This window comes from Rhodamnia argentea, chromosome 11, assembly GCF_020921035.1.
Source record: "Rhodamnia argentea isolate NSW1041297 chromosome 11, ASM2092103v1, whole genome shotgun sequence".
NCBI classification, from domain to species: Eukaryota; Viridiplantae; Streptophyta; class Magnoliopsida; order Myrtales; family Myrtaceae; genus Rhodamnia; species Rhodamnia argentea.
The window spans coordinates 621,491-646,742 of NC_063160.1; the positions used below are offsets into that span (position 1 = coordinate 621,491).

Genomic DNA, 25,252 nt, shown 5'->3' on the forward strand with positions numbered 1-25,252 from the left:
TCTCAACAATAATTCTCGATCATTATTTGTCATTTCACTTTTAATGATCGTATCGAAATATTCTATTTTTTTTTAATTCTAAAAGTCATAAATTTTCGAGTACGAATACGACGAAAACCCTTGCTATAGAGGGAACTCCAAAGTGATCTCGTTTTATATTTTCGAAAATTATAAAGTTATATTGCGCATTTGGATCACGAAACAATTAAAAAATAAGGATTAATATCATAAAAAACCTTAAATTCGTACATATGTGATAAATTTACTCCAAATAAATATTTTGACCACCAAGAAGCCTAAATTAGTACGCACGAGATTTCTTGGTATTGAACTTATTTGAAATAAGGTCTACTACAGTCTCTTATTTGAAAAAAATGAGGTGCACTTCATACCTTTATTTGGAATCTTCACTATTTTTTAAGTATGGTTAATATCGTGAAAAATTTCAAACTCGTATACTTATGACAAAATTTACCACAAATTATTTCGTGACCACAAAAAATCCCAAAACCGATTCACTTATAATAAATTTACCCCAAATTAATTTTTTGACAACTAAAAAATTGATACACATGTGACAAATTTACTCTCCATTAGTTTCCATTAAATTGGGTTAATACTACGAAATGCCTCAAACCGATACGTGTATAACAAATAGAGGGTTAAAACCTCAAACCGACACATCTGTCAACCGCCACGTGTCATCCGGCTCAGCAATTTAACAATAAAATTTGAGGGACATTAACGGATGATAAATTTGTCATAAGTGTACTAGTTTGGATTTAGTGATCAAAAAATTAGTTTGAGGTAAATTTGTCACAAATATACCAGTTTGAAATTTTTGGTGGTCAAAAAAATAATTTGAAATAAATTTACCATAGGTGAAATAATTTGGGATTTATCGTGATAAAAAAATAATTTGTAATAAATTTGTCACATGTGTATCGGTTTGAAATTTTTTGTGATTTTAATCCTTTTAAGCATAACATATGTGTAATTGATTATTTAATCAGCAATTCCCAACCCCATTTCATCTCTCTCTCTCTCTCTCTCTCTCTGGTTTAATTTCTTTGTTTTTTTACTTAGATGTCATTATCGTTTTCGAATAATTGGCTATTGAACATTAACATAAATTTTATACCGTTACACTGGATGTTCAATGTATTAGGAACCAGCACTGCAATAATCTTTTATAGACAAAACACATTCGAAAAACACAAGGTATTATGAAACCAATATTTCGAAGCAATGCTGACTTGGAACCGATACTTATAGGGAAAACTTGTCCAAAAAATCCTCAATATTTTACACTTTTACCAATCCAGTCATAAACCTTTTAATTTAGCCAATCAAGTCCCACACTTTTTCATGTTCTGCCAATTTAATTTAGCAATGCTGACGTGGATACCTACCGTCCTATGTGGCACAACCGACGTTGACGTGAATGAATATTATTCACATTTTGATATTTTTTATTAAATATTTTTATTTATATTTTTCATTTTCTCTTCTTTTCTTTGTTTTTTTTTCTTATAGTGGCCAACAAGGATTGCCGGGCCCTCATCGGTCGCTAGGCTCTCGCCTAGTTCGAGCAAGGCCATCGCATGCGAGGTCGGGCGAGGGCGTCACTACCCTTCCTCGTGGCTGGCGAGGGCCCAATAACCCTTGCCGACCACTAAATAAAAAAACACAATGAAAAGAAAAGAAAAAAGAAAACACAAAAGTAACAAAAAAATTAGAAGAAAATATTAAAATATGATTGAAATTTGTCTAGGTTAGCGTCGGCCGTACCACGTAAAACGACCGTCGTTTATGTCGGTGGTTTCCGGTCAAAATTAACTGGATGGACTCAATTGGCAAAATGGAAAAACGTTTAGGACTTTATTGTGAAGTTGAAAGGTTTAGAATTATATTTAAAAAAATTTAAACAATTTTTCCATACTTATGAGGTTGATTCGGGTTATGACAAATACGCTACCCCTTTTAGAACCTACATGCCCCCAACCATTCACTTGTTGCCTTACCCAATAATCACCACTTTTGCTTTAGAAACATGCATGGCCTGCAAAATACAAATATGTAAGTATTTGGCGTCCATCTATAGATCGAAGATATATTGACATCTTAAAAATGGTGACGCGTTAGTAAATTGACATCTTTCTTTCTTTCTTTCTTTCTTTTTTCGACCAAGTTCACCAAGGGTGCAGAGGTCGGAAGGCGACTCTCGCCAACCACTTGGCAAGGGTCGCAGTTTTTGCCGACCGTGGGTGAGGGTGACTATCCGGGTGACGGCTTAGTGAGGGCCATCTTGGCGACTCTCGCCTAGTGGCCAACAAGGGTTGTAGGCCCTTACCTATGACTAGCGATCCTCTAGAAAAAGAAAAAAAAAAAGAGAAAAAAAAAGGATCAATTTGTACATGATTCAGATTTTTCAAAAAAAAAATTATAAAAATGGTTCATACCAAGTCTGGTCGTATCATGTAAGACGGTCGGCGTTCACGTCGGTAATTGCCTACTAAAATTGGTTAGGAGTATTAAATTGTTAAATTGTCTAAATGTTTAGAGCTAAAATTGTCAAATAAAAAGGTTTAGAATTCAATTAACATCCGTACAATAATTTATGATATATTTTTTTTTTGTAATTGGCACATACACGTCGTACCTTGCATCATGCGCCTTATATAAGGCATCATGGAAAAATGTATATGGTAGCCTATATAATATTTTTTTAAGTAGACATATATGTAATTGATTATTTATTACTTTTGTTGTAATTAATGGGTTAACGAATCAACGAAAGTGAGTAAAATGAGATATGTCCCTTTGATTCATCTATCTCTTGAATTCATGAATCCCTTTAATTCGTGAATCTCCCGTCATGTATTTCTTAAAAGAGATACACAAACTTTCAAACTCTATAAATTGATTTGAACTATTCTTCATTTGATAGAAAATTCGAACAAGATTCGAAGAAAAAGTACCTCTCATCTTTTCACTTCGATTTTTCTCTGAGTATGCCGATTTCGGGAAGTGTTCGACAAAGTCTTATTTACATAGTGCAAATTCAAACGGGCTAGAGGTGTTGTATCTTGAGAGACATAACTCATGAAGCCGCTCGATACGGTTGGCAGGATTAATTGTCTCAAGGAGATTTGGTTAGCCATACCTCACCTCTCGTGTAATGCTATTGCGATTTTATACCAATTTGATTTGTAATTGTAGTATTATCGTTTGCTCATTGACTTAATCATTATTGAAGTTGCACTGGTCTTGTTGTATTATTATTTTTCCAGTTACCAAAAACAGTGTTCCATATTTTCCCCAATACATTACCTTTTATTTTTTTCCAACCAAATTTTCTTTTTCTTTATGAAGACTTCATATTTAGATGCGTAAATACCCTAACAAATTTGCTATCCGTTAGTTTTCATTAAATTGGGTTAATACTACGAAATGCCTCAAACCGATACACCATAACAAACAGAGAGTAAAAACCTTAAACCGACACACCCGTCAACTACCACGTGTCATCCAACTCAGCAATTTAATAATAAAATTTAAGGGATATTAACAGATAGTAAATTTATCACAAGTGTACTAGTTTGTATTTAGTTATAAAAAAATACTATGGAGTAATTTTATCGCAAATGTACTAATTTGAAATTTTTGGTAGTCAAAAAAATAATATGGGATAAATTTATCACAGGTGTAACAATTTGGGGATTATTATGATAAAAAAATGATTTGTGGTAGATTTGTCATAGGTGTACCAGTTTAAGATTTTTTGTGATTTTAATCCTTTATGAAGACTTGATATTTAGATGTGTAAAAGCCCTAACTAATCAACAATTCCCAACCCCATTTCACCTCTCTCTTCCCCTCTCTCTCTCTCGGCCTGATTTAATTTCTCTGCCTTTTTTTACTTTAGATGTCATTATCGTTTTCGAATAATTTGCTATTAAACATTAACATATATTTTATACCGTTGCACTGGATGTTCAATGTATTAGGAACCAAACTGCAATAATCTTTTATAAACAAAACACATTAAAAAAACACAAGTTAGTACAAGGTATTATGAAACCAATATTTCAAAGTGGTTCCAACTTAGAACCGATTCTTATAGGGAAAAATTGTCCAAAATATCTTAAATATATTACACTTTTGCTAATTCAGTTCTAAACATTTTAATTATGCCAAATGAGTCCTATACTTTTTGATGTTCCGCCAATTGAATTCATCCGGCCAATTTTAGCTAAAAACCGTTAACGTGGATGCCGGTCGTCCTACATGGCACCGCCGGCATTTTTTTGTCTTGCGCAAACACAGCCGGCGTTAATGTGGATAAATATTATTAATATTTTGATTTTTCTTTTTTTTCATTTTCTCTTCTTTTCTTTGTGTTTTTCTCTTATAGTGGCCAGCGAGGATTGACAAGCCCTCGTTGATCGCCGAGCTCTCTCCTAGGCCGAGCAAGGCCATCACGAGTGAGGCTGGGTGAGGGTCGTTGGGCCCTCCCTCATGGCCATCAAGGGCGTCGCGGCCCTTCCTCGTGGCTAGCAAGGGCCCGACAACCCTCGCCGGCCATTGAATAAAAAAACCACGAAGAAAAGAAAAGAAAACACAAAAATAAATGAAAAATTAGAAGAAAACATTAAAATACGATTGAAATTTGTCTAGTTTAGCATCAGCCGTATCATGTAGGACAATTGACATTCATGTCAGCATTTTCTGGACAAAATTCACCGATTGGACTCCATAGGCAAAATAGAAAAATATTTAGGACTTAACTATAAAATTAAAAAAGTTTAGAACTAAATTGATAAAAGTGCAATATATTTAAGGTTTTTTAAACAATTTTTCCTTACTTACGAGGTTGATTCGGGTTATGACAAATACCCCACCCCTTTTAGAACCTACATAACCCTTACCATTCATTTGTTGCCTTACCCAATAATCACCACTTCTGCTTTAGAAACATGCATGGCCTACAAAATACAAACATGTAACATATTTTGGTGTCCATCTATAGATCGAAGACATATTTAGATGCGTAAAAACCCTAACTAATCAGCAATTCCCAACCCCATTTCACCCCCCCCTCTCTATCTATGTGGCTGATTTAATTTCTTTGTATTTTTACTCTTGCTATCATTATCATTTTCAAATTCTGTAATCCACTTATATTTTGCACTGGATGTTCAATGTATTAGGAGCTAGAGATGCAATAATCTTTTATACAGCAAGACAAATTTAAAAATCCAAGTTAAGTGCAAGGTATTACATAAGCAATGTTTCGAAGGGATAGATTTCGGGTTCCATTAAAACCGATACTCATAGGGTAGATTCAGATTATGACAAATACTCTACCCATTTTAGAATCAACTTACCCCAAACTATTAATTTGTTGCCTTAAGAAGGTAATAATCACGATTTGGGCTATTAGAAACCTGCATGACCCACAAAATGTAAATATGTACCTATACGGCATTGGTCGATAGATCGAAGATAAATTGTCATCTTAAAAAAGGCGACGTGCTAGCAAATATAAACATAGGCAGATGACGGTGACTCGCAAGTGGTTGATTCTTGTATTTACCCGAGCCTACCAGACTGAATGCATCACCATCGTTATTTTGGGATCGAAAAAAAAAAAAAATCAACGTTTGAGATCTACCCAGTCCAGTGGACTCGGGTTCGGGGAAGAAATTTCCCTCCAAGGATTTATTAGATCTATGTTTTTCAAGTAGATGTTGACGTTCAATCCAGACGATGACTGTGATAAATGGGTTTGATCATTTTCATTCTAAAGTGGGAAATTTTGAAAAGTGGCCGCCGAATTATCTCCCATTGTCTTGAACGTCCATGACGGAAGCATACGTGTTGTACTCTTAATGATAAATTAAAGTATGATAGGTCCAATTTCAATCATTTCATAAAGTTAGTCGAATGGATCGTGTGTCAAATTGGCGCGGCCATTTTCATTGCCTCGTAAAACGAATAGAAAAGTACAAGTAAAAGTGTCCAAAAAGTTATAAACCCATTATACTTTTGTCAGTTCAATTCTAAACCTTTTCATATTGTCAAATGAGTCTTAAACATTTTCACGTTTTGCGAATAGAGTACGTTCGATCAATTTTGACTGAAAATTACTGAGGTTAGCGCTGGCCATCCTATGTAGCACAACTAGTAATGATGTGGACAAATTTTAATAATGTTTCAATGTTCTTTCAAATTTTTGTTAAAATTTTATTAATTTTCATTTATTTTTATTTTCTTTTTTGGTTCAAAGGGCCGGTGGGGTTGCTAGCCCCTATCTAGGGTCTCCATTTTTAAGACCGGCGAAGGCGTTGTGGCCCTCGCCTCGCCGGATCTGGCGAGGTGCTAGCCACAACATGGGTGGACGAGGGCCGCGACGTCCTTGTTGTGGCCCGTGAGGGCTTGTGACACCCGCGGCCGACATGGGCTTCACGGCCCTCGCCTAGGGGCTGGCGGGGTGGCCAACCGAAAAAGAAAAGAAAAGAAAAAAAAAAAATTATTAAAAATTATGCATGTCAGTATTGTCTTAAGAACGGCCGGTGTCTACATTAGCGATTTCCAATCAAAATTAGAAGGATGATTCAATTGGTAAAAAGTGAAAAGATCGAGGACTCAATTGTCAAAATTAAAAAGTTTATGATTGAATTGGCAAAAATGTAATAGGTTTATGATTTTTTGGACAATTTTCCAGAAATTAAAGCCCATGTTAAAGTAAGACTATTGATTCGAAAAAAGGGAGATTGACCGAGTTAAAAAAAAAATCACCTATAGTTCCATTTGTGAAGAGTAAATTGGCTTTCTGCTTATGCTTTAACTGGTCGTTAAAACCTATAGCTCCATTTGTGAAGAGTAAATTTTCTGATGTCAATTTCCGAAGAAGACGTGTTCGCCGGACAGTTTGTGCCCCAAGAGCGCATGGCCATTCATGCACGAAGGTCAATTAGAGAGGATCGAGGTGCGCCACATTCACTTTTAACGCCTGAATTCTGGGAAAAGGCATTAGAAAAGCCCTAAATCTTTTACATTTATACCAATTGAGTTAATCCAATCAATTTTAACTGAAAGTCGCTAACGATGCCAATTATCCCACGTGGCACTGCCGACGCCGACATGGACACTTTTAAATATTTTTTGATTTTTTGTCTTTTTCTTTTATGTACTTATCTATGATTGAGGGCTAGAGAGGTCCGACGACCTCGGCGGCACCGGGTGAGGGCATCGCGAGCCCTTGCAATGATTGGCAAGGGCACCGCAGCCTCGCCTGGGGCCAGCAGGGGTAGGCTAACGATCTTCGCCGGCCCTCAATTTTTTTTTTTGAAAGTGTACAGAAAATAAAAAGAAGAAAAAGTATAAAAAAACCAAATAAAGTTATTAAAAATATAAAAAATATATTTAAAAATGTCCACGTCGGTGCCATGCCACAAAAGATAACTAGTGTCCACGTCAGCAATTTCCGACCAAAATTGGCCAGTTGGACTCAATCGGTACAAATGCAAAAGATTAAGAACTGAATTGACATCAATAAAAAATTTATGACTAAATTAACATCTATACAATAAATTTAAGACTTTTCTGACACTTTTCCCTCGGCTTCCAAATTCCCTTCCTTACATCATTATTTTGACAGTAAGATTTTCGATAAGACAAGGAGTTCGCAGTAAGTTGCATTCGGCATCAACCATGTCATTTTGCACTCGCAAAAGATTTGTTCTCTTATTCACCGATTGTCTCCGAACAACATCAAGCCAATGTATGCTTAATGCCGAGGCAGAAGCTTCCACAAGCAATTACAAACTGAAGAACCAACTTGTTCAAGTCACACCCCAAACGCAATTTAAACAGAGCCAGAGGATTCCAAAGCCTTACCCTTGTTCTTTTGCCTGCTTGGAGTTGCTTCGCATCCTTTTTATTCTTTTTTCGTTTTTAAACTGAAGAATTACCGGATAACATTATCCATTGACATCACTTGAGGACTCAACAAGAATACATCACGCTAATAGCTTACATTAGTTGCAAGCCTTCACTTACACTTCCTATGCGGCAAGATCTCATCAAAACCAACCAACAAGAAGAAAAAAATGTCATACCAGTTCTCAAGGCCATGGGCACTTAGAGCAATATAAGCTGCTTCAACGAACCATCTTATGAATAAATACCTCCTCCATATATATCGACCCAAAACAATAAACAAAATTTTTGTACATGAAGTGAAAAATGCCCTCCTCTGGCTTTCCTTGGGGTTTTACATCGAAAAGATTACAAGAGAAAAGGGTTACAGCCAGAAGGAAGAATGGGTATGTTTCATGCAAAATCTATACAACCAGCCCTCACTCGGAGTACCTGACTCATCTTCAGATAGCCTGAATTCAAATGTGCCTATGCTGCATGCTATTCAAAGATTTCGTGCTGTACTTGCAATTCTCAATGAGGCAATGAACGTTTGTGAAAGGCATGAGGGGGGATTTTTTTACTTGTTGAAGAACAGACCCCTTTTCTTCCCTTTTCTTCTTTCTCCAGCCTGCATAAGCAACAGAACATGGACCCTGTGAATTATATGCTTCCGTGTATGCGTCATCAACCAGGTTAGTAAAAATATGTCAGTCACTCAGAACTCAGAAGAAAACAGAATGGTATTTATGGTCCTTAAGTGAGACCAAGTGAGTCAATTGTTGAGGCCCTAATGAAACATGGTGATGCGCTTGCCAACACATAATGGGCAAATTGAGTTATGGTCACATGTGAAGTTTGATCTTGGACCTCTTTTAAGGGTTGCTGCTTCACTTGATTCCCTTGGCTAATTTTGGTTGTGAACTTTAAGTTTGTTGGTTATCAAGAGCAGTTAATAATCCCTTTCTCTTGCTGTGGGTTTCCTTTACTTGTTGAAACTTCGATAAAGGCATTCAAATTGTCAGATCTTGTAGATCCTACAGACTGCATTAGATGCTTCTTCTGAATCTATTGTTACCCCTTGATATCATTTATGGTTCTTCTGAATCTATTGTTACCCCTTGATACCATTCAACTGAAATTTCTGCATGCAGAAAATATATTCCTAAAAAAGGAATGAAAATGATGATTAGGAAGTAGGTTTTGTGAATACTGGGGACTCTGGTTAATCCAACTTTCACCTAGGTTCAGCCAACATTCTGAGATTGACGGTGAAAGATTTTCTTGTTGGACGGTACAATTTGTACTAAATGACATATCATTGGGGATGGTACCCATTATCTGTGCAAGAAAGAAACCATTCTTTTACTGGTCCAGGGACAATGTAGCCAGCCCAGCTCTCTGAACCGCATTATAATTCGCACAAGTATATTAATAAGGAGAGAGACGTGATGAGAAGAAAAAACAGAAAAAGTACCCTTAAGATGAACAGCCTCAGAGTCAGCACAATAGTATCTCTCGAGCTGCAGGGAGAGAGAGAACAGCAATTACATTTCAAAATAATTCCAAATAACAGGATCATAAGATAAGATAATCCTTCCCCTGAACTAATGCATAACTTATTATTATTTTTTTTTTTGGGTCGAAGTATAACTTGTTCATTCCTTCCTTTTTTCTCCATTTCAGTTGAGGAATAGTGCCACCATAATTCTTTACCATCCAACATTAGACTAAACATGCCGTGTCAAAAATATTAGCACCTCATTGGCCTATATTCCAAATACAACACATTTTAAATCTGATATGGATCTCCGATGGGATAGGAAAGTATCGGTCCTAACATAACTTAACAAGCATGGATCATTACCAGCTAATATCTTCTGCGCTGTTTTCTGCTCTTAAGAAACGCTCACTATCATTTGAACCTATTATCCAAAATGCCGTGCCATCTCCATAAGGAATTGTAATCTGCAGGGGAAGAAAAGGGAATGTCAGACAAAGTTACCACTCAACTACAGTCCAATTACGAAGTTAATATATCGATGTTCGTTGAGAAAATAACAATAGATTTGAACTGATAAGACTTCCTCTCATTACAGCACATCTTTTCCTAGTTATTTAACATTCAATTCATGCTTCGACCTAGAAAGGTGTCCACATCGAGAAAGCTAAAGCATCAAAAGACAACATTTTTACTATTGTTCGACATCTGGTTTTTGTATCCCCGTTTCAGCAAGAAAGTACCCACCACTTCAGGCCTCACACACTCCAAACTTCATGGCCAAGAGTTTGAGCATTGATGACCATATCAGTGATTGAGTTAAAACAACGACCATGTTAGTTATAGTACTAAATCATGGAAATGTACACAAATCTTATAAGCATTACAGCTTTTTGATTATGCATGTCGAATACTGTGACAAAGGATGGCGGACACCATACACCAGGAACTCTTCTAGTCAAATATACTATCATTTATTTCTCTCCCTTCCAGAGATTGATATTCACTAACAAACTCATATTTTATATGTACATATATGTACATATAAAACATAAAATCTGATGACTAGAACATTCAAGCTACTTTGCTAGGGCGGAACACAATCAAGTTGCAGTTGCTTCCACATTCTCCTACGTTTGAGGCATCTACACACAATACTACAGAAAAACTATCTCGCGCATGCTCTCAACTAGGAAAAAGGGTTCTTTAACTACAGATCCTCCAAATCCGAATCAAAGTGTTTCTAGTTCGTTCCTTAATGAATTTAGTGAACCGAATTTAAATCTGATTCGCATGGCCCCCTTTTGCTTTCCTTCAAAGAACATAGGAGGGGATGGACAACGATGCAGCCTATGAACAAATGTAGCTTTCAATACTCAATTAGACTCTCCAGATGAAAATGCATTTACAGATTCAAAAGAAGGATGTTAAAGTAGAAAAGAATGTGAATGGTCTCAGGCATAATGCAGGTTTAATGATACCAAGTGACGAACTGGGGGAAGTTCTTTTACCCCTGAAGGATTGATAAAGGCCCTTGTCTAGAATCAAGCGCTTTTATCACAACTTGAACAGCAAACTGATCAGAGTACCAAACAATGATAGATGGAATAAGATCATACTCTCGTATTTGGGGAAAACTTTTCTGTGACTACAACATCACTGGCAGTACACTTTATGCTGTAACCTTCCCTTTTAACAGCCAATATAGCTGGTTCCCATATGTCAAGATATCCCGTCTGCCATCAACAGCTTACATAAAGCCAGTCATGCTTCTTTTAGCAAATGAAAGAGAGAACAATCAACAGTTGAGGCAATAATCACAATTATCATTGAGGATTCCATACCGATAATGAAACTTTGTATGATGCATGCCCTTCATGAAGAGTCCTTTCTATGATATGCTGCATCGAGCCTACGAACAAAATGGAGAAGAAGTTAGAAGATTTATGGCACATGAAACAGGGAACAATTCTCACCGACAGACTAAAGACAAAAGTTATGGAAAATTATCGCCCACAGTTTGGTTATTTGGTTATAATCAAGCGACCTGCCAGGTTCAATACAAAGGCTCTCAACATTTCTTAGTATAACTAGCGACACCACAAAGAGAGAAGAAAGAAAAATAATGACGTGCTTTGTTGGCTAATTGGGTAAGTTTAGATCGAAAATTTTACCAGCAGAACATCAAACAAGCATGGCTTCCACAAGTTAAAGGAAAATCACTAACTATGACAGCAAATTTAATTGTTCCATCCTTTTCACTTAAAAGAGGATAAATGGATGTGATATTAACTAATAACTACAGCATTTAGATGAGAAGGGTACGAAGCATAATTATACTCACCGCATGTAATCTTGCTGTGCTCATTAGCAAATACCTTCACAAGCTCCCCCTAGATTGTGAAGAGAAAAAGTCAGAGGATAAGTAATTGAATCCAACATAACGAGCACATAGAGAATCTGTAAAATGGTCGGTTGAAATAATTTCTCAAACTTCAGATTCAGACTGGTAAAGATGAATGCGATCCAACTGAGATTGTGCAAGGATAAATTTCTGTCAATCAGATGGAAACATATGAAAAACAAGCAGAACCCAATTCATGCAAATATGCTGAAAATAGGACATAAGCAAGAATCGCTATTATCATTTAGAAATCCCAATCTCCATCACATTTCTTCTTTATTTCCCTAAATGTTGAGACTTCAGCCAATACGTGTATATCCACTCCAAGGCTCTTGATTGCAAGGCTCACCCCCCATTGAAAAACTTGCAGAAAAGCATGATGAAGACCAGGGGAGAAAAACAGAGAAGCAATGAACAAAAGACATGAACAATTGATGCTATAACAGCCTGCATAAACTGACACAGTTGCTGAAGCCAAAATTGAAGATCAGTACCTTCCGCTTCCTATTATCCAGCGGTTGAACTTCAATGGCAAGGTATGTGTCAACATCGTCAGCAGTAACAAGATAAATTGGTTGCTTTGCCCCTATCATAAGAAAATCCTCAGTACCTAGCTTTTAGATAACATATATCAAGGAAAAAAAAAAAATTCTAAGTGGACGCATAAAACATACCTTCAATATAATTAATTGAGCCATCTTCCAAATGACGTACCCACTGTTAAACAGAAAGGCAGTCCATTGTCAGGAATGACAATCAACAAATTATTTGGGCAAATGAAAGCTTCACAGATGCAACAAAGCCAAAATGGTCAAACATCAGGTATTTTATAGGTAAAATGATCAACTATAAGGCAACAAGGGGCTGCAAACCCTTAATCCAAAATTAGCAGAATGGTCTAACATGATCTAATCCCTTTAGGGCATCTTGTGGCTTGAGTCTCGTCTTAATATTCGCCCAATCCTGAATAGGGCTCCTGGTGGTTCAAGATCATTATCTACCGACAGTAAATCCCTGTTATTTCTCATGGCCTCTCATCAGGCTCAAAGCAACTCCAAGAATCCATAATTTATTACTCTAAAACTCATTCCTAGAGTTTTCATCTTAAAATAGGAGAAGTACCATGATAAGATACAGACATTATAAGAAAAGATGTTTCATCCACCAAAATAATAAACAACAAAACCTTTCTACAGTGCCACCTTAGATAACACAAAGGGTCTCCAGCCAAGACAACTAAAAAGCAAAAGAGTTATTTATGATCCAGAAATACACCTCAAAGTTGCAGCTGGTTGTTCCATTAGTGGAATATCCACAAGCCTGCAGTTCCTTACCAGGAAATGCATCACCTGAAATTTGGAGGCCCTCTATAGCTGGTAATGGATCATCTTCTGCAGCTGCACGACATAAACAGTTTTGTTAAAAAAATTATGACAGAATTGACTAGACAACAACTAAATCCTAACAAGAATGTACTGTTACCCTCTGAAAAGGAAGAAGAAGGTTCTTCAAGAACTGGTGGTAGATAGGGGGAATACGAAGAGCCGGGATCCTCAAGTGGGGCTGTATAGGGGGAGTTCCCAGAAGCCCAATTAGCCGGAGACTGTCTCTCATTGCGACTTCCCTCCACATCAGGATCATCCATCTCTGTGTTGCTAACAGGCTCACGAAAAGTGACTTGCTTGGTAGTTTCTTCGCTATGATGGGTAAGAGGTGTGCCGCCCCGAGTATTTGCGAAGTGTCCTGCCACATCATGGGCAGCAGCACCCCTGATAACACCAAGAGAGTAAATTAGTACGCCCCATTTTCAACAATATTTTTTTATGGGTCTTGTTAACAAGTGCCCGGGGGGCACTAGTTAAGACCACTAAAATAACACATATCAACACGCGTTGAAAGAGCGATAACACATTTTGGAATAATCACCTGCTTCAAATTGAAATTTTTATGTTCCCAAAGCACAATAAATGAGGCTTAACAAGTACCCCAAGGGCACTCTTTAACATTTTCCTTTTCTGGTAACTGATTCATGACATCACATTCATATCAAGACAATGCCCGACAACTCCAGTCAAATTTTACTGCTTCCCTTTTAAAATAGTAACACTGCCTTGAAAACAAGGACATCATTTTATAGTAAATAAAGGGTCAAAGAAACTCTCCAGCTAAAAGACTCGGTCCACCCAAGGACTCATAATCGTAGAAGTTCATTGCAAGCGTGAAAATGATATTTGCAGAAAAAAATTACAGTGGCAATAAACCATAAACCAAAAAAGTCAAACATTTACTAGGCAGGTCGGAATCGGCACAAAACCAATATAAAGAGTACACACTCTGTGAATTCAAATCTTCTGTACTAGAGACTGATAAACATCACAAACTCCTCCCCCCTTTTAAAGAGCTACAGAATGTCTGATGGAAGAATGCACGCACCAATAAAAAAAATTTATTGCCGTAATCACATGGTCTACCGCAAGATTCATACGCATGCAGCAATGTTCATATTGAGGAGCATGTGGAGTAGACAAAACTATAAATTTCACATTTGTCAAGTCCAAAAGCACTATTGGCAGAACTTAAGTATACGAGAGCAATCAACACAATAGTTCAACGAAGACTGAACCCACCAACAAATGCAGATGGTTGAAATGTGTTACAATCAGTTCACAGTTGCAGTAGGCTCCATTTGACCAAGCTCACCTGCTCGCAAGGGGTGAATACCTCCCTATGTCATTGGGTTCCATGTTTTTGGGTAAGACACCTCCTCCCAAAGCTATCTGATGGGCATTCAATGCATCCCATCCAGCAGTTGGCTGAGCATCAGAAGAAACAGGTGCATTTCCTAGTGAAAAAGCAGGTTGTGGCACGAGTTCTAGTCCATTTCTCTTCTGGCAAGAAAAACTGCAGGTATTAGGAAAGATGATTTACAAGCAAAAGGAACAGAGATCTAAATACTTGTGCATACTGAAGTCATCAATGCTGCACCAATGGAATGAGCGGGCGACTGTGGTGCAAAACTTGACGGACTTGCCTCTGAATTCCAAGTGGCCAATTGAAAGTGTGATTCTTTCAGTTTGGTCTGAAGCAAGAACACCTAAATAAGATGAACTTAAATACTAAATTTGACATCAAATGTTGGATGATGTTGCTGACATCTCAAATCTAGGTCACAAACCTCAGTAACATTTAACTGCTCTTGCAGATGTTTAAAAAGAACCTGCAAGAAACACGTCCATCGGAGCAGAATCAAATATCTCTCGCATGATGCGGCTTCAAATTTCACCAGTTAAAATGATAGCAATCTAGTAAAAACTATTAGGCACAATTTCCATGTTCAATTTATGTCTGACACTACCCATGCAGTTTGCTACGGCAGCCACAAGAATGAGAATAGTTGTGGATAGTATCACATAATCACTGGTATATGAAGCACGCCCCAGATTTATATTGAGAAAGTCAAAACCTATTAGAAAAGTACTCTTGAAAAAGGAAAAGGAGGAGGAGGAGAATCAAAGTGCACAAATAGAAATCCAGAGAGGAAAAAGATATGAAAACAGTCTATGGTGACATATAGGCGAAGAAAATTCCAGGTTCAGACAATTCAAATGGATTTCAAAAGGAACTGAAGCGCCAATTCTTCCATTTCTCAACTACAAGCTCCTATCCATTAAAAGATTTGATACAGGCCATTGGTGACAAAGCGCTCCTCTCTTTCCCGATCACGAGGTTAATGAACTTCCAACACTGAAAAACCATGTCATTCGCCACGGCAGCCATGAGGACAAGAGCAGGTCTCAGCAATGTTACACGCTTATACTGACATGAAGCATCTCAAAATTTTTCTTAAGAAAGATAACACCGATTAAGAAAAAGATTTTATTAAAGAAAAACAGAAAGGAGGGCTAAATCGAGGGCTGGAAATTCAAGTTGTGTCAGCATATTCGTGTGAATTATAGATAAAACCTACTAAGAAAAATATTTTATTAAAGAAAAACAGAAAGGAGGGCTAAATCTAGGGCTGGAAATTCAAGTTGTGTCAGCATATTCGTGTGAATTATAGATAAAACCTACTAAGAAAAATATTGTATTAAAGAAACAATAGAAAGGAGGGCTAAATCTAGGGCTGGAAATTCTTGTTGTGTCAGCATATTGATGTGGATTATTTGTGTTGTCATGCAATTTGTTTCAACATTATTACTAAGGGTTTTCCATAAAAATGATTGATAACATGGTAATTCTCTTAGTTTTGAGTTAAGTCATGTTGTATTCGTGTTTTCATCAGTAAATTCATGTCATGTATGAGTCATGTTAGGAATTGCCACCCCAGGGTTAATCAAAGTGCATGACAAAATCAATAGAGGACCCAAAAGGAAAAAGATGTGCTGGCAGTTTATCGTGTCAATCTCTAAGCAACATTACAGAGTGAACAATTTGAACAGATTTCAACAGAAAAATTGAAATCCTCTCTTCCACCAAATTGCAAGCTCATCTTTCATAAAAGATTCGATACAAACAATGGGAGCACATTGTTTCTGTTTTCTCTTTCCATATATACAGTCTTTTACAGTCTTTAGTAGTAATTATGTTACCTTTTCGCTTAAGTTCATATGTACACTGGTCACTACACAAAGTGCTAACACAGAACAAAATGGGAGAAATTGGCTGGGCTTGGGACATTCAGGAAAGCAGTGATGGTGTTATCACAATTAATTCTAGAAGCGATCGCTAGAGCAGCAAAATCTTTTTCAAAATCCATATGGAAGCAAGTTTGATCCTCGTTTGATTTGCCAGCAGTATTAGTGCATTTTTAGCTTCTCAATAATTCTATCCTTTGCTTGGTTGAGACCTTCAAACAAAAAAATTACTAAAGCTCTGACTTTTAAGCTACTAAAGCCCTTGTTTCAAAAACAAAATCAAAATACGCTTGGCAAATCAACAAATTGAAAATATTTCCCTAAAAATGGCCGTTTGTGTCGCTTACAAAAATGAATGACTGAATCTTTATCATAAACAATGTTTAGGCATAGATTGTTGTAGTAAATGAACATTTGTACCATTGACTAATTATTCCAAGCAATACAAACTATCATTTTTAGTAAATGTTTTCCATAACATTGATTTTCTGTGTAATTAAGGCACCCGCAAAAAATTATTTAGTCAGTCCTAGTGTACAAGGAAGGCAAAAGATATACTTCTGACAAGAAAAAGTTTATCAAAAGACAAAACTGTTGAAGAACATCATGAATATACAAGAACAGAGAAACAAGATATACGACTTACATGTAATGGACGAGAGACAACTCAATGATTTGGACATACCTTGACATTGCTCACAATTGACTGAGCATCGAGGACTGGAGGCTGCAGAGAATACTCTGCAAGGAGAGGCAGCAAAGATGACACAAACGTCAATCTTTCTTGCTGTGCAGCCTGGGGAAACAAAAACAAGAACCTCAAAATTTGCTTTCCTAAACATTGAGAGAGAGAGAGAGAGAGAGAGGAGGGGAGAGTAAGAGATCCAAATTAGATTTGTTTATGATGATACTACACCAAATGTACAAGTGTTTCATTTACTCTTACCGTTTGGCAATGGCACATTTTGGCACAAGAATTTAACAATATCTTACGGTGATCATGGAGACCTATATGTGTGTAGTGGCTAACCCAGATTTTAGACCTAGGGTTGGTGAACCTTGATTTTTATGAAAAGCCTAAACATTGTATTCCAATTTATGTCTCCGTTGAAATATTTAGCTTCCATTTAAGTTTTCTATTTGCCGGTTGATCTTTCACTTAATTAAGAGAGAGAGAGAGAGAGAAGTTATGCTTCTGAATTTTTACAAAAGGGAAGTAAGACTCCTACTTGAGGGGACCCATATGTATTTTGTCATTTTTATAGAAAAAGACAGTAACATTTAATTTGCATGTACATATATGTGTGTGCGTGTGTATATATATATATATATATATATATATATATATAGAGAGAGAGAGAGAGAGAGAGAGAGAGAGAGAGAGAGAGAGAGAGAGAGAGAAGTTATGCTTCTGAATTTTTACAAAAGGGAAGCAAGACTCCTACTTGAGGGGGCCCATATGTATTTTGTTATTTTTATAGAAAAAGATAGTAACATTTAATTTGCATGTACATATACGTAGAAATACCTACAGACCTGATGTTCCTAATTTTTTCTTTGTTTAACTTAGCTCGGGAACAAAAGGTTCTAATTCTTGTAAGTCGAACCATGCACATGTCATGGTCTTGTAAAAACATGATTTCCTTAGTGACTTTGAGATTACTCTCTTCCCTTCTTCAAGTCAGAAAATCAATGGCCACAATTTAATAGGACAAGGTCGAAATTATATTAACTCAATGTCAAACCACTTAAAAGGTATAGACGCATTCAGATATCGTGTATCACTTGAGTTTATCTCAGATTTGAAGTCAGTAGACAAACTTCTTACCACGTTATTCATTGCTTTCTACAGGTAAAGAAAACATCGATTATAGGGCACCCCCTCGGTGCAAACCCATATACAAAAAGAGCTCAAATAGCCAAAGCCATTTGTAAAACCACTCTCAAAATCATATCAACTGAGGCATTACATCCATTAGCAATTTTCCACTGTACCAAAAGTGCAAAACTCCAAATGAAAGATCATGTGACATGTGCATAAGCCTGTCACATGTCACCTTGTGATGGCTATTACATATTCATGCATAAGCAAACCTAGAGAATGTCGATGCATGCAACATGTGCACATAATTCAATTTATAGTTTTGTTGATATAAAAAAATTTCGAATAAAGAATAACTATTGGCTCAAAGATATTATATAACTGTTATCTTTCCAAATTTCTGATTTTATTTTTCCTAAAATTGAAATTTCTTGTATTCTGTATGGCATTGTGTACTATTTACAAGACTATGGATCACCCATTATGGGAATTATTAGTAGTTACTTACTAGTGGCAAGACCTTTAGAAGTATGGACAAGAAAGCCACCATTAGAGGGCGCAGAACTCACACAATTAAAGATTGGTCCCATATATATTATTCTCTAAGTTCAGTGGGGACGGTGGCAAATCTCCGCCCCCCGGTCTGCTGGTGCCTATATAAGGAGCAAGTACCCAGGAAAAAGTGAATAGGTGAGGCAAGGAGCATTCTCGCATTTTTGTCGAACTTTCCTTTGAGACAAGTTAATGAGAACCCACAGAAAGTCTGCAGCCTACAATGTGAATGCATTTCCATACCATACACATCAAAATTTCTTTCACTAAGCTGCAATATTAGAGAAAAAAAAGGCGTTCTTTATGAAATAAAGAGAGAATTAAGCCCATAATGAGAGATATTTTAGTAAGGCACTAAAAGCATGCAAATTTACCATTATTAAAAAAATAAAAATCCTAGGACAAGAAAAGCATACCTGCAATTGGTATGATAAACGAATATTTTCCTCCATTATGTCTTGCCTGTATGACAGAGCTTTAGATGCAGCATCAACAAGGTCCTGCTGCTGCTGATCAAAGGCCTACATTTCCAAAAACAGAGGGCAAACCATTGTGTGGATAATGAAAGGCAAACAGAATTGAAGAAATAGAGTAATGACCAATCAAAGGTTCCGTACCATACGCATATAAGCAATTCGCTTCTCCAAGACATACTTTTCGTTTCGTACTTGAGCTTCCTACAGCAAGATTAATTTGTATCACTCCCAAACACTACTTAGTCCAGAAGCAGACTCAAGTAAAAGCCCACTCAGTCATACACGAGACCACCAGATATCACTCCTACCTTCACTGAATAATCTGACAAATGTCTCCTTAACTGTACAATCTCTTGTTCCTGTTCCTGAACCTTATGAATGAGATCCTACAAATATCATTTTCTTCATAAAAATGCAGTCAACACAAATATCAGAAGAAAAAAGGAATTTGTGGAATTATCTCACAGCAACCTGTTTCTGGAGGCTGCTAGAATTATTGACTTCAGCCATCTGCATACGCCCATGTCCAGAGAAATTAAGTCTTCTATCATATTCTCCTTCAGTTTGATATCTACGAAGCACAAAATGCTGTCTAAGATTGTATACATCTCAACACTGACTTACTGATCACTTGAAGATGGATTGTTCGAATCAAATATAGAACCTGTTAGGAGAAAAAGATGTCGCTGATGGTGATGATAACTGAGAAAAGCCACTATTATCAGTGGGAACCTGAGGACCAGCAAGAACTTTTAATGTCCCATTGACCTTATTGCTTTCAGAGTGGGCTTCCTCCTGAGTACTTCTGGTAGCATTCTGATTACTTAACTTCACCTCCTTGTGGACAATAATTGTACCGGCTTGATCACGTGGAGAAGTGCCTCCTATGCTGTTAACGCCATCTTCTGGGTTACCCACAGATGGTATAGATTGATGAGCATCATGAACTCCGCGAAGAAGGCCATCAGGTGCCCCAACAGCATGTCTAGAAGCCATTGATTCATATGATTTCTGCCAGAGAAAGAGTCGCGTCTCATTAGTCCTAATGACTCCTGAGGTTTCTTGATCAACATGTGTAGGTGATGAATACAAAATCAAAAGCTGGGTCGCAAAACTACAAAGCAAAGAACCAAAAATGTGAAATAGCATAATGCAGTAACTACTGTTTCATTAACATGAGGTCCCTCTTTCCTAAAATTGAACGAAAAGAAGACCTCCCAATCAATCATCCACCAAAACCCTGAGTCCACGAGACCAATAGGCACCCCACCTCCTATTTAAAATTTCCACATATACTTCATGTTCTTTGGCTAAAAATGGCAGGAGCATCAGCGCTGGATGGTGGTACTGTTGTCATTCTTATCTTGGCATGTTAGGGTGTGTTTAGAATAACATTGCCTTTCCCTTTTCTACTTTAACTTCTCAATTTAGCATGTGAGATTTGACTTCTGTTTTACACAACACCTCAATAACTAAACCATATGCATGTTGACCTTTAGGCATTTGGAGTCATCTCATAATTTCTCAAGAATTAAAAGAATCTTTTTCTTAGATTCGATAAGTATGATTTGACTTCTTTTAAGCTGCCCTGTTTCCCAATCGAATCATTTCATTTTTTGTTTATCTGTACTGACTAAGTGGGTCATGCAAAAGGGTGCGAGAGGACAAGAGCTAGAGTTCATGCAAAAAAGTTGATTTAAATGTCTTGAAATACAAAATTATAAACACTAGATGAAACATCAACCTATGAGAATCCTCCCATATGACCACACTTAAAACACAGCCAAGAACTCGCTCATCAAAGTTATACATATGCTAAAGGAAGAGAAAGGCGTTGTGATAAAAGCGAGATGAACATAATATAGATGGGCATATCCTCAAATTAACCCTTAAAATGAAGGAGAGTTGAAGTTCTGAGATATTTAACCAAAATAAGTTGTTGGAGATGGTGCACAAATAATGAGAATCTGTTGTGCAGGCTAAATCGAAAGTGAAGACCAATGACATAAGCAATGTCAAGCTATGCGCAAGTATGGAGAAAGAGATGGTGCAAATCACCCTCATGGCTTCAATGTGAAATCATCCTATGCCACAGGCCCCTAAAAGAGTCATGCAAATAAGCCATAGGCCATAGGAATATCATCTTGAAGTCTACTTTGCCCACCAAGAGAATCTATTTTGGCTTCTGATAAAACCCAGACTTTGGATTATCTCTGGAAAAGGCGCAAAGCAGAAAAATAGGTCTATTTGCGGGGGCTTGGAGTGGCTTAGACAAAACTCATCATCGAATGGAGCATCATTGCTAAAGCTCTTAGCTATATCTATGTTAAAAATGTCCCACAATGCTTGTCCATGGAGATTGTAATGACATAAGCTTTCGGGTGGGATTTTCCGACATGATATCATAGACAGGTTCCGCCTAGTTTACTTCCCACATGTGACCCCTATTTGTCAATTCCATGTGCCGCTCTCAATTTGATTTGCAAGTGAGAGGAGTTGCTAACTGTCCTATGTAGCTTATATGAGCTTTATATACATATAAATCTCCCTCCACCTAATGGTGCAAACTTTTGAGTTGGACATTCTAACAATCTACATTTCAAGTAGGTGAGCATGCTCATGAAGAAAATGATCTTTAATTGAAAAAAAAAAAGAACCTGAAGAACAGAATACCAAAAAATCTACAGTGGCTCAAGTCCAGTGTCGAGTAAAAGAACCCATCACAAGTTGTATGAGAGTTGCAATGAGACATACATCTGTATATTAACAACATCTTTCTCAAAAGCCTTCTTGGCCTTTAGCTAAAGTTCTGGGTTGTGACCACCCTACTTATTAGGACATCATCTTCGGACAGACTAGTGAAATTCATTGCGTACCAAGCTGGCTCACTGGACTAGCCAATTTGAAGCCCTACATGAATCCCTCGAAATCTCTTCCCTCCTTGCTAACCTCATTGCCTTCCTCTAGGGTCGAGAACTCCTATAGTTCAACTACATTTCCTTCACAAAAATGGGTCCAAAGATAGAATTAATTATTACAGTGTGAACCGACTATGTAGCCAAGCTTATTCAGTCCTAAACGTACCTGGCCGCAAGCATGGCGGCAATAGTGCTTGAAAAGAGTAGATGGTTACTTCCTTCGCATGCCCACTATACCAAAGAAGTTGGATGCACGCTCTCGTAAAACTGTTGTATACATGATGACCTACTATCAGGTGCACCAACAGTTCACATGCTTCTAATTCCTAAGTGTTTGCCAAACACTAACCCTTACTTCAATAGAAGAATTCAAGCGCTCCAAAAGTAAAACATAAGACAGACTCAACAACTGCTTCACATGGTCAGGCTACAATTTTAATGATAGAGAGAGAGCATAAAAGCTAGGGCCAGATAAGGAAATATTCTTGTTATGTTCAGAATGAACCACCCTCGAGGTCCAAACTACAACTCTTTTGGCTATCAAGACAGAAGTAGAACATCATAACACAAACTTAGAATAAATAGATAAGTGTGAAGCCCACCAGATGCATGTCTATATGTACAGGTATTATACATTTAAATAATGTACATTTTCAGTGCAAACATATGTAAAATTAAAATATTCTGCACTAACAAAAGTACCTACTACTTACATATCTTTCCAGTTCCTGCATTTTTTCCTGCAGCTCGGTCCTCAGCCGAACATTCTCCTCCACCTGTCAAAAGTGACATGGAAAATTAAGATCATAATGTTACAGATTGCAGCCTACAGCAGCAACTCTAACTTAAAAGCGTGTAATTAAATTCAGCTAGCAACATGCAGGTTTTTTGCAGAACATCACGAGACATGAAAGTGCAAGCTATCAGTTCATAGTCAAGCACATCATTTACTTGCGACAACTAAAAGTTATGGAAAAAGGCACCTGGCAATGCCCAACTCCTGTGCAAGATAAACTTTTATGTCCACCCGATAACGAGTGGGACATCCACAATGGTGAACTAGGAGGATAATTCCTCACTCCTTCAGTTGTCAATTAGGAAGTTGCAAAAGAATGGGAGCAAGAAAGAATTGACCAAGTAATGCAGTACATGCAACTGAAAAAGCCAAACCCTGAATAACTTGAAAACTGCTTGTTCACTGCTTAGTCATGGTGGTATGGGTGTTGGGCTGCAGAGGTTATGGAGGTCCTCTGTGGAAGATGGTCCTTTTTGGAGAAGGTTGGGGGTGGGGGTTCTCTTATAGAAGATGGTTTTTGGCATGCAGAAGGATCTATACAATACATCATGTGAGCCATTTCCTACAAAACGTAGGTCCTTGCCAAACAATCTCTTCCATTTCAAAGTATAACCACCTATATTTCCACCTAGATGTAGTCAAACTAGTACTCTTCATACACCTCATCTAAAATCAAAGACAGTGACCTGTACGATGCAAAGTATCTGAATGACATACGTGTTCCAATCGTACTAGTGAAAAGCAAAGAGTCGTACTCATTAGAGTTTCAGGAACCAGCAAGGTCGCCAAATCGACCATCTATTCAGTACCCCTTTGGTGCTCATCAATGAATTGCGTTTACGCATCCAAAAGGAAAGGGCTGTTGGGTACATAATTAGCGGGTAAAGTTCAGATACCCCACGCCCCTTCCAGCATGTCCACACAGTATGAGGGTTCACAACTAGTTCAATCATGAAAGGACATGGGTAAATGATGGCTCCCAGTTGGGCAAAAATCTTCTGTAGTGCGATTTCTTGGAACTTGGCAGCCACTACAAAGGCTGGTAGATGCTTGAGCTACCTTATGCTTTTGAATTGGGTATCAAATGAACTATCTAAGGGGTGGGGGAGGGAGGGGAAGAGAAAGAGAGAGAGAGAGGAACCTGCTGTTTAATAGTGGCTTCGGCAGCTTCGACGGCTTTCATGACCTGGAACAAGCTATCATTGTTGGAGTTGATATTGGAAGAAGCATCATTAAGCACCATTCCTGAGAACTTATCAGCCAATTTCCCATCAAAGCCGTTGTCCATCTTCGGCGCAAGCTCAATCAACAGGGTTAGACCCAGAAACCCGCAAAATCGACGGGAGCTCAGCTCCACTCCGCTCCGCTCCACTTCAACCAATCGGGTCCCTGCTTCTAGGGCTTCTACTGGAGCCGAGCTACGCCCCACGATTCCTGCGATTCCAGCTCGCGCCGCACCAACCCCTAACGAGGGCGGAACCGCAGAATCAGGAGCTGCATCGAAAGGATCGAGATCGCCAATCGAAGCCCGGTGGACACGGCAAGATCGATGAAGAACAACACATCGTCTCCCTCCCAGTCCGCTCTTCTTCAGCTCGCGTGCAGAGAAAAGACATAAAAGACTCTCTGCTTAATAACAATAACAACCGTCTCTCTCTCTCTCTCTCTCTCTCTCTCTTCTGTGCTAAAATGCTTGACTTTGTTTTTTGTGGGATGTTTTCTCATGATTAACATCGCCTCCTCCTCCACGATATAACCCCCCCAATCCCCATAAATGCTCCTTTAAAAAAAAAAAAAATTCACTAATGAGTATAGGCCGAACACCATGTGTAATACAAATTTTTACTATTTTACGCGCGAGCTGGAAAGTTACCATATTACATTTATAAAAACGACGTATTCTCGGACGTTACGGTGTCGTATTCACGAACCGCCTATCCACGTAATAATTCAAATGAAAAGAGATTGCCGTAATTTAACTATTTTGATGACTATGTCCTAATATTCGTTTCGAGGCCAGCAACCTCGAATCGATAGTAATGAGTGAAATTATGCATAGAATGAGAATTATAAATCCGAAAAAGAGAGATTATGCCCAGTGACATAAGTGCAAAAATAAGGATGTTGTTTGACATTTGCCCTCTATTGTAGAGAACCAAGCTAACGATACGTTGGTCCCTTACCTCTGATTTTATCAATTTGGGTGATTTGGGATTTTTTTTT

The 25,252-nt window shown here is 37.7% G+C and overlaps 1 protein-coding gene across 5 annotated transcripts; it reads right to left on the bottom strand.

The window, feature by feature from the left end:
* Positions 1-8,181: 8,181 nt before the first annotated feature.
* LOC115755897 lies at positions 8,182-24,696 on the bottom strand. Of its 5 annotated transcripts, none has more exons than XM_048272260.1 (21): positions 24,171-24,695; positions 22,947-23,009; positions 19,980-20,326; positions 19,787-19,886; positions 19,624-19,701; positions 19,457-19,516; positions 19,256-19,360; positions 17,151-17,261; positions 15,007-15,048; positions 14,797-14,910; positions 14,532-14,716; positions 13,314-13,600; positions 13,107-13,228; positions 12,506-12,548; positions 12,326-12,417; positions 11,772-11,820; positions 11,272-11,339; positions 11,047-11,163; positions 9,794-9,894; positions 9,404-9,449; positions 8,182-8,557 (listed from the first exon to the last, which is right to left on the bottom strand). In XM_048272260.1, exons 1-21 carry the CDS (start codon positions 24,315-24,317, stop codon positions 8,507-8,509), a joined length of 2,328 nt encoding a protein of 775 aa, XP_048128217.1. In that variant the 5' UTR covers positions 24,318-24,695; the 3' UTR covers positions 8,182-8,506. The 5 variants fall into 5 exon arrangements, 4 of the variants coding, with proteins under 4 accessions (XP_048128217.1, XP_048128216.1, XP_048128219.1 ...); XM_048272259.1 differs by having other exon boundaries at positions 14,532-14,719; XM_048272262.1 differs by lacking the exon at positions 15,007-15,048 and having other exon boundaries at positions 24,171-24,696.
* Positions 24,697-25,252: the final 556 nt, after the last annotated feature.